Below are 15,117 nucleotides of genomic sequence, written 5' to 3'. Positions count from 1 at the left end.
TGCAAACATAAATCAGCATTAAGCTTGACGTCATGTTAGTCAATGACCTTCACTGAGCCAATGACCTTCACTGAGCCTGTGCACGGAGGACTTTGTGTTTCCAAGTGATTTGTGCACCTGAAATCCCTTCGCACATTACCGACGTGCCCAATGACTTTCAAACGGGGTCTAATAAATCTTCACTAATTTGTCAGTTACCTTTTATACACATATAATAATATACAAATTTGTCTTTTAAAAAAATGTTTTTATTTTAATTGGACAACAACAAACAGCAATAACTAGTTATAACTGGGAACAGTATGTGAAATGTTAGCCCTGGGAGTTAATTTACGTTTAGAGCTTGAACCGCACACATAGCTGTTGTGTATGTAGTAGGGTTGTAGTCGGATTCAGAGACAGGCACGGACGGTACATTCATAGAGTGTTTACTTAACTTCTTCTTCGGTAGTTCTCAAGCACAAGTACAAGGCTGCGCATTAGTATACAGCGACACCGCAGGAAGGGGAGTGTATTACACGACACCACAATAGCTACCTCAAAAGTTAAAGCTTCAACCTTGAGAGCTCTATGAATAGCTCATAAGGAATTTTATCTACGTTATATTGGGTATTTTTGTATTCTATATCGTTATTTTATTATTTTATTTTTCAACACAAGGATACTGCTGAAAGTGTGAATTTCCCTGCGGGGATGAATAAAATTTCTATCTATCTATCTATCTATCTATCTATCTATCTATGTCGTGACTCCCTATTGAGTGCTGTGTCCGTTCTGTTCTGTGACAATCTGTCTGTCTGTCTGTCTGTCTATCTGTCTGTCTTATCTACTGATCTTTTTACTATCGATGACTACGTAAAAGTGCAGTTTGAATTATTTTGTGCCTCCCAGAGGTAAAAAAGTGTCATTAATTAAAAAAAAAATATTGCTTTGAATAATAAGCCAAAATACATGAACTCTCATACAAACAAGCATTTTTTTCAAATACTTGTTGGTTGAGAAATTTGCATTTATTTGACCCAACATGAGCAAAAACTGAAAAAATGGGCAGTTTTCTGCGACACGGTTGACAAAGTCTCACAGCACACTAGTACACACTAGAAAAAACAGTGTCTTAATTCTTATTTTCTTTGCTTCAGGATTGTGAACCAGATCAGAAAGTTCAGAGATACAGTATCGAGATTTGTGCAGACTTGATGCGGTGACATAAATGTGTTGATACGCAAAACCAATTTTTGGTGGTAATTCTAATTTTGGCAGGTTGGAAAACCAAATGAGTAAGACTCAGTCCATACTAGAATGTCTTTCTGGGAAAGCTGCTGACACAACAAAACCAAAACAGACAAAAAAATGTTGGGGTAGTTTTCACATCAGGGCTAACCTACTTTACTGCCTGTGTATCATAATGTTGTATAATGTCTTTCTGGTCTGGGAGAGTGTAGAAAATGCTGTGTCAACAAAACTAAAAGTGCAGTCAGCCTTTTGGACATTTTTCACATCTAGAGTAACCTTCCTGACTGCCTGTGAAACATTTTGGTAAACTCCTTCTCCTTTTCTTTGGTCGACGGACACACAAACCGACAATCAAACAGATAAATACCGGTATACTTATTCAGATCCAGTACAAAAACATTATCATCACCCTCGCTCTGCGCGTGGGCGGTAACAATTTTAAATTAGTAAGAAATGAGTCGAGTGATTAGGGACAAACGTGAAAGTGCATGCCTGATGTTTACTTTTGTTTCTTGGTGATGGTTATAAAAACACTAATTTCTTTTGAAACTATCACGATTAAGTAGTTGGATGAAAAAAAAATGATGTGAATAATGAAATATGTGGTTGAGTGTTTAAATGCGCTTCTCAGACCTATTACCCCATCTCACCCCAACACAAACTGTTGTTGTGAATATAACGAAATGGCAGACAAAGACTTGACCTATCAACTTAAGATCTTTGGCTGTCTCTCTCAAACAATGTGTCCGCTTGCTTGTTTTGTTTTCAATTGTTCAGCTAAAGCAACTCGTTTTATCACCTATTTTTTTTATAGATTCGATGGGAAAAGAACATCACGTTAGGAGAACCGCCGGGGTTTCTCCACTCTTGGTGGTGGTGAGTTAATGTCTTGAGCATATCACCTCAGGTCGTGTTTCAGTACATGAATGGATAAATGAATCAATGAATGAAATCAATAAATGAAACTTGATTTGGAACATGAGAAAAACAAAAACAAAACAACAAGTCAAAAAAACATAACAATGTTAACGTAACTTATCTGAAAAGGAATAGGAAGAAACACTTGCTTATTTAATCCTACCCTTTCAACTTCTTTAATAATTTTGTCTCACAGCTAGAATTCCTGTGTAATTACTTATGACAAACGCCTCCCAAATATGCATATATACATAAGTTCATATTATAAAACATCATCTGCTTCTGACTACCCCTTTTCGAACATGTTATGTGACATTATTTTGTTGTTGACTCATTGTTTTTGTCCTGTTTTTATTTTAATGTTCGAAATAAAAGTCTTCATTCATTCATTCATCCATTTATTCAAGACAATAGAGAAATAATAATAATAATGATTATGATGATAATGATGATGATAATAATGATAATAATAATGATTACAATAATAAACAACCATATTTTTTCTATTACTTTTCGAGCAATACCCAAAGTAGAACAAGAAGAAGGTAGGAAAAGATAGAATGAAAGGGCAAGTGAGTAGAAGACATGTATACTAGGTCCTACCCCCTATTCAGTCCTTTCTCATCTATAGATGCACAGTCACTTCATAATCATAATCATCATCATCATTGCTGTCTCCATACATTTTCAGCACACTATATATTAACATTATAATATCAATAATTATCATTGCTTGCATTTCTCATAGTGACAACTGAGTATTTCATGGTGTCACTTGTCCATCACACAAAGCATCTTTGAACTTGCTACTTGGGAGGGGCCGCCCCCAGCCAGCAAGACCACCCATTGCTAAGTGTCCTGATCTGTACATTTAAAAGACAAAACGTGGGAGCTTGAACCAGATGCCTCCAGAATCAAAGCTCCCACTTGTCTGCCCTAACGATTAGATGGGCAGTACATGTCTGTTTTGTGTTATTATCAAGTTATCTCTAAGTGATTGTATCTCCATTTATTTAATTTTTGTTTAGTTTTACCATCATCACCAACATATTTATTCACCTCATTGTTTTGTTTATGAATTTAGATCTATACATGAAAGATATGCTGTATTTTCCACACTATAAGGTCCACCGGATTATAAGGTACACCCCCAAAAATAGTGTTTTTTATATATAAGGCACACTGGAATATAAGACGCACGTAATTAAAACTGATGTAAAAGATAACGTATGTATTTTGTTATCATTGTTCCGCATTTTATACACTTTTGGTATGTATAAGTGCAATGATTAATCTTTCGAAAAATATCGCTGAGCAAAATTGCATTGAATGCAATGGGAATCGAATCAGGGCCATGGTTGGGAGAATGCCAAACCCTAACCACTAACCCACCAGTGACACAGATAACATACGATAAGGCATTAGATCGTCTCACTATTGGATTATTTTTCTCACAGTGCCAGAAAAACTGATTTGCACAGTGCATTCTGATATTTTAGAAAATGGAGAAAACAGAAAGTCGTCCTGAAAGATATAAATAAAGCAAAAAACGACAACGAGAGAATCAACTCTTTGGTGTATCTGACTTTGAGTTTTCTCCATTCTGTAACAATCATTTCTGGCACTGTGTAAAAATAGTGTGATAATGACAAAATCATGTGTCTTTTCTTATGTCTTCACTATTGCTGGTGGTTAAGTGTTGACGCGCTCAACGCCGCGACCCCGATTCCATCCCTTTTGCATAGAATACTTTGCAACTATGGTCAGTGATGTTTTTCAGTGGTCAATCATTGCACAAATACTGTAGTATAGCGCAAAACCTCGTGTAGTAACGCACACTTATAGATACTGTACGCATTTACAATCTTAGCCACTGATTTTGCGCACCCACCGAGTTATGAGGCGTGTTTTTATATTTCTTGCCAATTTTGGCTTATGAGGTGCACCTTATAGTCACAAAATCACTAAAGAAGTACAACGCTGTATCAATCTAACTGAAAATGAAGCAGCAGTGTAATGTTTTACTTGTTGCAGTGTTTTCTGGGACCTGTACTGTGCAGCCCCGGAGAGAAGAGACACATGTGAGCACTCCAGTGAGGCCAAGGCCTTCCATGACTACGTGAGTTCACAAACGCACAATATTTTTATTTTGCTTGGTTGTCAGAGAAATACCATCATTTCTGGATGTACTTGGTCTGCCTCCAATGTGTATGTACTCTAATAAGTGGTGCATGCACGCCATTTTGCTTAAAGGGACATTGTGTATAATTTAGCACCTCCTAGTGTTAAAAGAGTGTGGGGTTTTTTGTTTTTAAAAGCTGATTTAAAAAATGAAGATAAAAATGAATGAACTAACTTATCGACATGCATTTTTTTAAATACTCGGACATTGACAAATATTTACATACCTTGAGGCTCACCTAAAGGGAGCTGACATAATTGTTTGACATCTTGCTGCTAAGTGTACCTCCAAAATTTGGTCATTTTGAGTATCATTGGTTGTTATTCTTCCCTGTACTGTGAGGAACATGTTTTTGGTTGCACTATACAATACAAAGACATCTAGAGGTCAAAAAATACAAACTGTCCCCTTAATGCTTAAATATCTGCATAATGGATAAAATACAAAATGCTTGACATTAGTAGCTTTGTCTTCAAAATAATAGAATCCATACTTGAGAAATGTCCGTTGTGACTGCGTTTGGACGTACTCGATAAGTGTACACAAACTTTTTTGTGGTGTTAAATAGCGGGTGTCAACTCGTATTTGCAAGGCAATATCGCCATCTACTGTTAAGAAGTGTAATTGCTAAGGCGAAGGCCCGAAACCACTGAAAACGACCTACCAGTTGAGTTTCACTCATCTAGACGAATGACCCGTACAAAAAGTTATTGTTAGGAACGCCTTTGTAGAACTTCAAGAACTTGCGTCCAAGGCACATGTCTTTTTTTTTTACTGATCACACAATAAAAAAACAGCTATAGATAAACAATTTTCTGCTGGTATTAGAATAAGGACATTAAATGCATCACAGGGAAGCAAGAATTTTTATTCTCACTCTTACGGTTTGGGAGACAAATGCGTTCTAATCGGATTGCATCTGAGCTTTTTGAGCTCATGTTCGAGGCATTTCTGACAGTTTTCTCTTTGAGGTTACACTATGCAAAACTGCACAAAATGTAAAAGTTTTATTCCAACGCATTTCTGCTGGAAGTATCTTTAGGCAAATAAATGTAACATAGGACAGCAATAATTTTGATTCCAGTCTTTATGGTTTGGAGAAAAATACATTGTTTCACTATTGCGTTTTAGCTTTTTCAGTTCATTGTGAGGGCATCTTTGATAGTTTTGGCGTCTGGGTCAATTGATTCAAAATAGCTCAAAACTAAAAGCAATATAAAACCTTTTCGAACAAATGCCTGCTGGAAATAGCTCCAGCACATTGAACGCATGGCGGGACAGCAATTATTTTTGTTCTAGCCCATATGGATTAGGAGAGAAATGCATTCTTACATGGTTGCGTTTAAGCTTTTTAAGCTCATGGTGAGGGCGTTTTTGACACTTTTAGCATACAGGTTACAATACGCAAAACAGCTCAAAACTAAAAGAATAGCACCTTTTACAACAAATTTCTGCTGGAACTAGTTACGGTTTATCAAATGAAACTCAGGTCAGCAAGAATTTTGGTTGTAGTCCGTTAGTTCTTAAAGCGGAATTGTGTTATGGTCCTCTGTGTCCTGTTCTTTCCGAGTATCCTCTAATCTGAGTCATCACATTTTTTTCGGATTGGGCTTTATTGAGATGTATCGCAGCAAGTGCACAGGTCAGGCCTTTCTGCCTACCCCAGCATGTTCTTCCAACTCTCCACTTCCCGTTATCCTTCCTTCCTTCTTCTTCTCGCCATCCTGCGGAGGCGTTGCAGGGTCTGGACTGGTGCAATTACGTACATGCGGGCAGGTGATGCTGGTGATGATTAGGGTGATGAATAGTCACTCCAAGGACTAGGCTGCTGCGCAATGATGTCATTCCGCCGCCGCAGGGACGAAAGCCGGAGGGCAACGTGACCTCCGTTTTCAGATACTGAGGCGCTTCAAGGATGGATAGAATGAGAGAAAGAGAGAAAACCTTTTGAAAAGAATGTAGATTGCTGTTGAGTACCATAATTTCATCACTATAGAGTTCACCAAATCATAAGGCTCACCCCAAAAAATAATATTTTGTCACATAAAAGGTAGTCTGGACTATAATGCACATGGAATTAAAACTATAGTAAGAGGTACAGGTGTATACCCATTACATATTTTATACACTTGTGGTATATATTAGTGCAATAATTCATCAAAGGAAAATGTAGCTGACCAAAGTAGAACAGCATCGTATTAAATGGGAATCATTTAGCAGCAGTGCGAGCGCCGAGACCTAACCACTAGACAGAAAGTTGTCCTGTTAACGAAAAACATGATGAACGAAACAACTCATTGGTCTAGGTTTTAGATCAGGGGATGGTGTAGTCTGTAGTTTGCAATAGTATGTGGTATGTGCAGCCTTTTGAGACTCCCTGTGATAAAGGGCTGTACAAAAAGACATCACTTGACTATCTGATGATGAATTGGATTTTGCGTTTATTTTTTTCAGGACGACGTTCTGTTTCTGTTTCCTCCTATCACTAACATTTGTTTCTGGCGCTTTGCGAAAAATTAATGTAATAATGAGATAAAATCGAATGTTTTTTCATAGGTCCTCTGTATAACTGGTGGTTAAGTGTCAGCTCTCCCACTGCCTCCACTCGGGTACGATTGTATACAATGTTTTGTGAATTTGGTCAGCGATGTTATTCTATCGATCGTTACACACATTAGGTAGTTTACCGTAAAACCTCGTGTAGTAATGCACATGTATAAATGCTCTATGGCTTTGCAATTGTATTCACCAAATTTTGCAGTATATGACGCTGGGTTATGAAGAACACTTTTGAATTTATGGCCATTTTTGGCTTTTTAATTGCGCCTAATAGTCAGGAAAACACGGTTATTCCAAATCCCTGCTGTCAGAATCATCTCTGTTTTAGATTTTACATTTGCCTGCAGGGATGTCATCAGAAAGGAACAATTAGACCAATTGTAATTAAACTGGGGTCACTTTCAATCAACACCTTCACTTCCAACTGCTCGGAGATCCAATCACAGGTACTACTGCGATGCTCTATCTGTTGCTCAATTACAAGTGCGAGGAAGATTGGGGTAAAGGTTTCAAGAAAACTATCAAAGTTATCATTTAATTTATTTTCTGATCACTGCTCTTCTGTAGTTCTTTACGTTGACAACGATGGTGATTTTAATCACTTCTTGTGAACGTCATTACCTGTGGGTACTAATTAGAGAGAATTCCTAATTGATATTGCCAGAATGTTTAGCGCATATCCCTCTGATCTGTTCTTTTTTAGCATTTTGAATAAGTCTTTCAGTTTAAATTTCAATTGTATCATGGCTGCCTTTGGGAATTTACTGTACTAATGACGCCCTTCCTCCGGTTGAAAGAGCAACCAGTGAAACCCTGTGAAGCAAGATGCAACGTTATTGATTTCAAACTTCAGAAAAGGTTTCTCAGGCGTCAGATTTGTCGTTTGCTGTTCTGCTAAGTGCTTTGTAAATTGTGTTCTCAATTGTAAATGAGTGGATTCCATTTCCAGTTGGATTGGATGTCATCAAAACAAGTTATTTTCAAACACTATCTTCAGATGGGGACTTAGAGATAATTATAGTTGCAAATAGTTTGACTCATATTAAAAATTCGAGTACGTTAGAATGGAATAGAATAGAATACAATAGAATCAAATAGAATTGCGTGAATTGAATAGAATTGAATAGAATTGAAAAGAATTGAATAGAATTGAATAGAATTGAATAGAATTGAATAGAATTGAATAGAATGGAACTCCGTTTATTGTCATTAATTACAACGTGAACGTTGTTTGTAACAAGATTAGACATGGCAGTCCTGTATAAACACATAATATAGATAGATAGATAGATAGATAGATAGATAGATAGATAGATAGATAGATAGATAGATAGATAGATAGATAGATAGATAGATAGATAGATAGATAGATAGATAGATAGATAGATAGATAGATACCTTATTCATCCCCGTAGGGAAATTCACACTTCCAGCAGTATCCCTGTGTTTAAAATAAAACAATAATAAAGTAAAAGGAATATAATACATAAATACCCAATGTAACGTGTTGATATAGAGTATTTAGATAGTGCTACATAAAATACACACAGTAATAAAAATACGGTAATATGCAATGTGGAGGTGTGATTTAATGTGGGCTTTTACTCCCTCGGGTGGAGTTAAAGAGCCTCATGGCATGAGGAAGAAATTATCTCCTCAGTCTGTCCGTGGAACAAGATTGTGACAGCAGTCTGTCGCTGATGCAAATATATACTTGAAGGAGAAAATTAAGATGGAAAATGTCAGGGTAAATAGGCAAACATATTTCAAGGTAGTGCTTGGACTTGGAGACTGGCCCAAGTTGTTGGTGTAATTATCTTTCGTTTTTTCAGTGCAATGAAAAGTAGTGCAATAGCATTTAGCAGCAACAAAATTACCAAATAAGTCGATAAATAAGCTTTGAATACCCATATTTGTACACTCAGGCAAGATGTATGTTTTTAAAATCCTGTGTGCTTGTCTGCAGTGGTGATGGCCCGGAGGGAAAAAACGTCTCTGAGCCTGTTAGTCCTTGTTTTAAAGGACCTATATGTCAAAGATGGCCGGGGTGAGAGGTATTGCAAGCCAGCAAAGTACTGTAGACACCAAACACGCAGAAATAGTCCGACTGGGTTCAGTATTTGGATCTTCGGAACAGTCTGAATAAATTGTTGACATGAGCAATGACAGATGAACAACCCCATATACATAGAGTTTGCGAGTAATCCAATGTGGGTGAAGCCAGACAGATGTCATTACACAATTAGATGTAAGTTCCGCATTTAACTTTTGACATTAAATAATAGAAGACTGATTTAGGTCCCTCATGACAATCCACAAAATACCACAATTGTTTCTTCCTTGCTGCCTTGCATTTTTACAAGTTTCACTCTTACTTTGCTCACAAGAAGCATGTATTTACACTGTCTGTATATGGATGCAACTGGCATTTTCATCGTGGTGACAGAAAATAAATTGGAAAGGTCCTTGACAAATTAACCAATACACATGAGGCTTGTTTCACTATGAAGCTTGAGGAGCTTGGGCGTATTGTTCCTCTCTGTACTACAAGTCCACAGTTCTCTGTGCCACGGACAAAGAAAAAAAAATCCTGGATGGAGAGCCGTGCGTGCACACTGATGCTCTCGAGGAGTCACACCACTCGAATGGGTATACATGCGCAATTAATCCTGAAATGAAAGCACTAACCCAACTGTTTTCATCGGACTATTCCCAGTCAGACTTAGACCTTAATCAGGCCTCCGTGTGCATTCAGATGGCTTTGCATAACCCAAATATTAACAATAATCCAATTTCAATGCATCTAAACATACTGTGTGCTGCTGAGATTCAGCAATTTCATCAGGATTTATTTTTTATTTTGCGAAAATCAACCACAAAAATATGACTGAGTGACAAAAAACTTTGAACATAGCAACCCTAAAATTGTTTTGAGAGTTTAGCCCCTCTGAAGCATTTTAAACCATCTGGTGAAATTACACGCATGACGCATTCTTGTAATTTGCCTCCATTGCAATGCAAATTGCACGTTACTGTAGGTGATACAGATCTTTTAATTGTCCCCTTATGATGTGAACCGAAATTCAGTTCAAATAGGCTCTGTCAACCCCTCGTAAGAGTAAGACGAATAGAAAATGGGTAGCTGGATAGCTGAGGTGGTAAATAGGCCGCTGTGTTCTTGTAAGGATCCTGCCTGCTATCGTTACACAACATCAGTGTGGGAGATGCGCACATACGGCAGTTGGTTACCTACAGGAGAGCGCACGAGGCAGAGAGCAGCCCAATTTGATGAAAATGCAATGCCTCATGCTGCCAAGCTTGATACCCGCTACAAGCAGCATGTGTGTTAGAATAACAAAAAAATTAAAAACACAAACTCATAAGGTGAATACACAATTGACTTTAATCTCATTGCATTTGAATTCAAATCGTTTTTTGATTCTTTTTCAGCAAAGGTTTTGATTAAAAAGTACTAGTGGTCAATGGTGGGATTTACAGACTGGTAAGAATTGCCACAGTCAGGACGACTTTCTGTTTTCTTTATTCTCTAACATTCGTGGTTGCTACAATGAAGTTTTGGCTTGTCGCTCGATTTTGGTGAATTTGACAATGATTGGCCACATTGAAAGAGGCGGTATATGCAGAATGTTTCCTCTTCTTAGCCAAGTTGTCATCTAATGGTCTGGTTTTAAACTGGTCTAATGACAAGTTGTGACCCAAATCAGGAAAACATTTTCACAATGAAAGAATTTTGCAATTTAAAGCAGATATAGTATAATATATTCACCTTTCCTCTCTCTTCTCTCTCTTCTGCATTTATATAGAGCTTTTCAAGTCAATGACTTCCCAAAGCGCTTTACAATGTGCTCCACATTTCCCAATAGCGGCCTTGTATTGCAGCCGTGTAAGTAGCTAACCTGCTTATTGGGGGTATTAGGGGTTCAGTGTCTTACCCAAGGACACTTCGACATGTAACGCAGACGAGCCGGGATTCGAACTGGGATCCCTTGATCCCAAGACGAGCGCTCTACCTCCTGAGCTACTGCCGCCCCACTAGCGTATTATACACTAGCATTTTGAGACCTATTATTGAAGGCAGAAAACAGAAATTAAACCAACAAAATCACAATTAAATGAGATGTGGACCTAATGAAAACGGGTGCGCGACCCACCAGTTGGGGAACACTCATCAAACGGTTATCAATATATCATTAAAAATTCAGAGGACTGAATTGAAACTTTGTAAATCTAGATATTGGTAACCGCGCAAAACATCAATACTTAAGTTAAGTTTCAGTGGGGGCGAAGAAACATATGAAGAGGCTCCTCGTCGCTGCGCACAAAATGATTTGAATATTGTTTGTGAAATAGACTGCAGGTATCTTATTGGTTGAGAGACGTGATTGCACTCAAGGATTTGCGACTGTAGTCAGTGTAGAAATAATATCGGGCCTAAAAAAATCCAGCTTGACCCGACTAAAGCCTAATCAAGCCCAAGCCTGATTATTTAACATGATTTGAGGGACTGAGGCCGAAGAAAACATGGGTTTCCATGGTTTTTTTTTGTAAAGACCTGGCAGAGCTTCTCTCTTGCTGACTTTTTTCTTTTCAAAATTATCCACCCTTCATTGTTATTTTTTTCTTTTTTTGTGTGTCGCTCTGTTGAGCATCTGGTAATCAGTCCTCCCCTAGTGCAGCACCGAGCACTGGCTGGGAAAAAAAACAAAAAAACAATGATTAGTGGATAATTAAAAAAAAGAAAAAGTTTGGGCCCGCCTGAACCCGGACATAATGATTAACATTTTTAGCCCGACCCAAATTCAGCCTACAGTCTTACCTCTGAGTCAGTGATCCTTACAACTGATTATTGATTACGCAAATACGGTAAAATAATAATATTAATCAAAATGTTATTTTTTTTTAAGAAAATAAAAAGTTCATTATACACGAATAAATACGATAGATCAATATGGTTTTTGTAATTAAGTTTTTTTTTAACGAGGAAGCACTAAAAATACACAATGTCCCTTTAAAATAAGGGAGGTTTCAGGACCAATACCAATGGTTAAAATGGTTGGTGGCAGGGAACATTGAAAACAGCCCTTGAACTTTGAGGCTGCGTTTTTTTTTTTTTTGCCGCGCTGTTCCAACGACAGAGCTCGTTTTCTCAAAGCATTGTGGCTGCTGGAAGGATGGGGGGGAGGTTGGAGACCCCCAGTCTGTTTCCAAGGAAACAGAGCTATATTGCCTTCTCTCTCTCCATCCTCCACTGTTCCCTGGTACGGTTGAGAAAGAAGAGAGGAGGGGGTGGAAGATGTGGAGGTGACTCACTGTAGCATCATCGCCATAGCAATGAGGAGTACAGGGTCTGTGGAATTGGGGGGGAGTGCGTGTATTTGGGGGAATTCAAACAACACAGAAAAGTCCTTTACAGTAATCCCCCGCCATATTGCAGTTTACATACGAATAAACATGGTAGCTCCACTTTCGTCTCAATCCAATGTGCTTTATAGTCCAGTGTGCCTCATGTATAAAAAATATATGACAATAGACTATTGTTTGGGGTTGCACTTTATAAACCAGTGTGCCTTATAGTCCGGAGAATACAGTATTTTTCAATGTTGAGTTTCTCGAAATCAATCTTGTCAACAAAATACTCTGTACCTACAAAAGACAGAGGAAGATGCTTGTTATTGCCAACAAAGTTAGACTTCTCCACAATTTAAAGGAAGGTAAAAGCATTTTTGGCCACATTTTGGTTTTCCCAATAATGCCCACACGATGGTGACAAAATACCATCTGAAGTAAATGGAAAGGTTTCGAAAAGTTTAGTATCGATCTCAAATTAATTTTAATACGGCCTGACAAGAAAAAATAAGTGATAACGTTTCATCACACTAATGACATACGTGCATAGTTGACTTTGATATTTTTGCTTAAATCAATAGTGTAATAAAGTAGCAAGTGTATTTTTACAGTTATATTTCTACACTACAGAAGTTATCTTATAAACAATGTTTAGAAAGTACAGTACTTTTATCTCTGGTTTGGAATGCTTTTTTTCATGCCACACTTTTATTTTCCTTGATGCCGACAAAACATGAAGTAAAGTTAATGGTGTCCTGAATCAATGAAGTAGTGCAATATAGGTGCGAAATTAATTTTAAAGTTATAATTTGAAAAAAAAGGATTTCAATTTAAAAGTATTTAATACTGGTTTTGAGTACCATAAGGGATTACTGTAGGAGACTTTCCTTCAACGGTGCCTAATTGGGTCATTCCCACACTGCTTTTTTACCGCCCGTAGGTCGCTTTCTAGTCTTCGAATGACACAATTTTACACTGACTCATACAAGATGCGTGTTTGGACATGTAGAATGTTGCATTTGCTTGCGTTATTTCCTTATCAACGTCCGTCTTTGCTCAAAGTGACACGAGGGCACGCCTCACAGTGGAGGGGAAAGGTTAAGTGAGGGCGAAGGCAGTCAAGAAGCTCAAAGAATGACAACACGCTTGCTCGGCCACCAGAGTTGTCAAGTCTAGAACTACTGTCTTCTGTTTCTCACGTTCTAAAAATGTGCAGAAAAGATTTCACCCTGTAATTGGCTAGTGACATTTCTTCTGTGTACATGCCATATGTTATTGTCCATATAGATGAGCGTTCCTCTTATTCTGGTAACTACACTTGCGGTTGTATAATCGGAAAAACATCTTCAAATACTTAATGCAATAATGCAAGAAAATTATTGATGCAGCTCTCATGATTGTGCACGTCTACTTAGTACATATGAAGCTGTCGAAGATACATTAAAATAGTAAAAGTATACAGCGGTAGCTCTACTTAGCTTCTTAACCTGAAAATTTCATAACTTGAGATGCATTTTGAATGCAAATGCGCTAATCCGCTCCAAGCCCCAAGTACAGTATGATATTTTTAATGATATATTTTTAACAAATCATAGAAGAGCATCAGGTCATGCAACAAATACATGTTAAAATAAGATAGCTACAAAATAAACACAAAACAAGAGGCACATAATGTTAAAAAAGACGAAAAATAATGGAAATTATAACGAAATTCATTTACCTTTTTCCCAGGCGTTTCTTGAAAAACTGATCCAATGATGTCTATCGTAAATGCGCGAGGCAGACGTCATCATAATGAGTATTAGCCTTATTTGTCAACACTTTGTCTGGGTGATTCCTTTCTACAAATTCCGAGACTTTGTGGAATTTTGTTTTTAATTTGTTCTGATCGAATGACGGCTGCGCCCTCCTCCCCGCCATCTTGCCCTAACCCTTCCTCCTCCTCGTGTCAAGACTCTGAACTTTAACGGTGACACGAAGAGCGTGCTGGGATACTGCATGCGCACGGGCTTGCAAGGCAGATTCTAAGCGATAGCCAGTTTGTTTACGTTCGGGAATCTCTGGGAGCAGCGACTATCAACGCACGCATACTGAACTATATTTTTGATATTGTTACTAGGTGCAATATTTCCCTTATAGTTACTTCGTAACCTGAAACGTTCCTACTTAAAGACATTTGTAAGTAGAGGCACCACTGTACCTCAGCTCACTAATATAAAACTTTTCACTTTCGGGGTATGAAAAGTGAGAAAGCCAAGTGTTAGCATTGTGTGTATGCCAAAACATATTCAAGTTGTAATGAAAACATTTTATGGTCAACAAGTTTCTGTCCTACCAGATCTGAAAGGGACATTGTGTATTATTTGACCCCAAGATTTTGCTGTATTGTGTTTTGCAATTGAAAAGCAATGCTACAAAGCACAAGGAACCATGGCAACTCACCAAAGTGCACAATTTTTATTCTTATTTTTTGCCCATTCTTTTCGGTTCATGGCGGACAATCAGGACACCAACCGCTCGGCGAGCTTTATGTGATGTAAAATAAATACCTACAAATATAAATATGCGTCCCTATGTTACATGCATTAATGCTACGTTTTCGAATCAATATGGTTTGATTTTTGAAAAGTATGCAGTTTTTTTTTAAACACTAGAATGTCCCTTAGGCTACGTTTTGATTCTATGTCTAAAAATCTTGGGAAATGTAATCCAATTAAACTCATTACAGTGGTTCTTAGATGGGGATACATCAAGGCACTTAAAAGATACTTGAGATTTTAAATTGCAGTGGGACCTTTACATAAAATCCTTATTCATCCAAGGACCATGCTCTTAGCTGGAATTGCTTGTGTAACAAA

General features: G+C 37.7%; 1 protein-coding gene across 1 annotated transcript in view; it reads left to right on the top strand.

Annotated features, from left to right (window-relative positions):
- The window catches only part of LOC148365625 (single-stranded DNA-binding protein 2), a 109,303-nt gene that overhangs the window by 65,241 nt on the left and 28,945 nt on the right, over positions 1–15,117 (top strand). The window contains exons 3-4 of the mRNA XM_088336018.1: positions 2,048–2,109; positions 4,186–4,270. Coding sequence (XP_088192144.1) covers positions 2,048–2,109; positions 4,186–4,270 — 147 coding nt within the window. The remainder of the gene's footprint in view (positions 1–2,047; positions 2,110–4,185; positions 4,271–15,117) is intronic.

This window comes from Urocampus carinirostris, chromosome 5 (assembly GCF_059441175.1).
Source record: "Urocampus carinirostris isolate Australia breed hairy pipefish chromosome 5, RoL_Ucar_1.0, whole genome shotgun sequence".
Classification (NCBI taxonomy): Eukaryota; Metazoa; Chordata; class Actinopteri; order Syngnathiformes; family Syngnathidae; genus Urocampus; species Urocampus carinirostris.
Note: the sequence above shows the minus strand (reverse complement) of the source record. Positions and strands in the feature narration are given on the sequence as shown.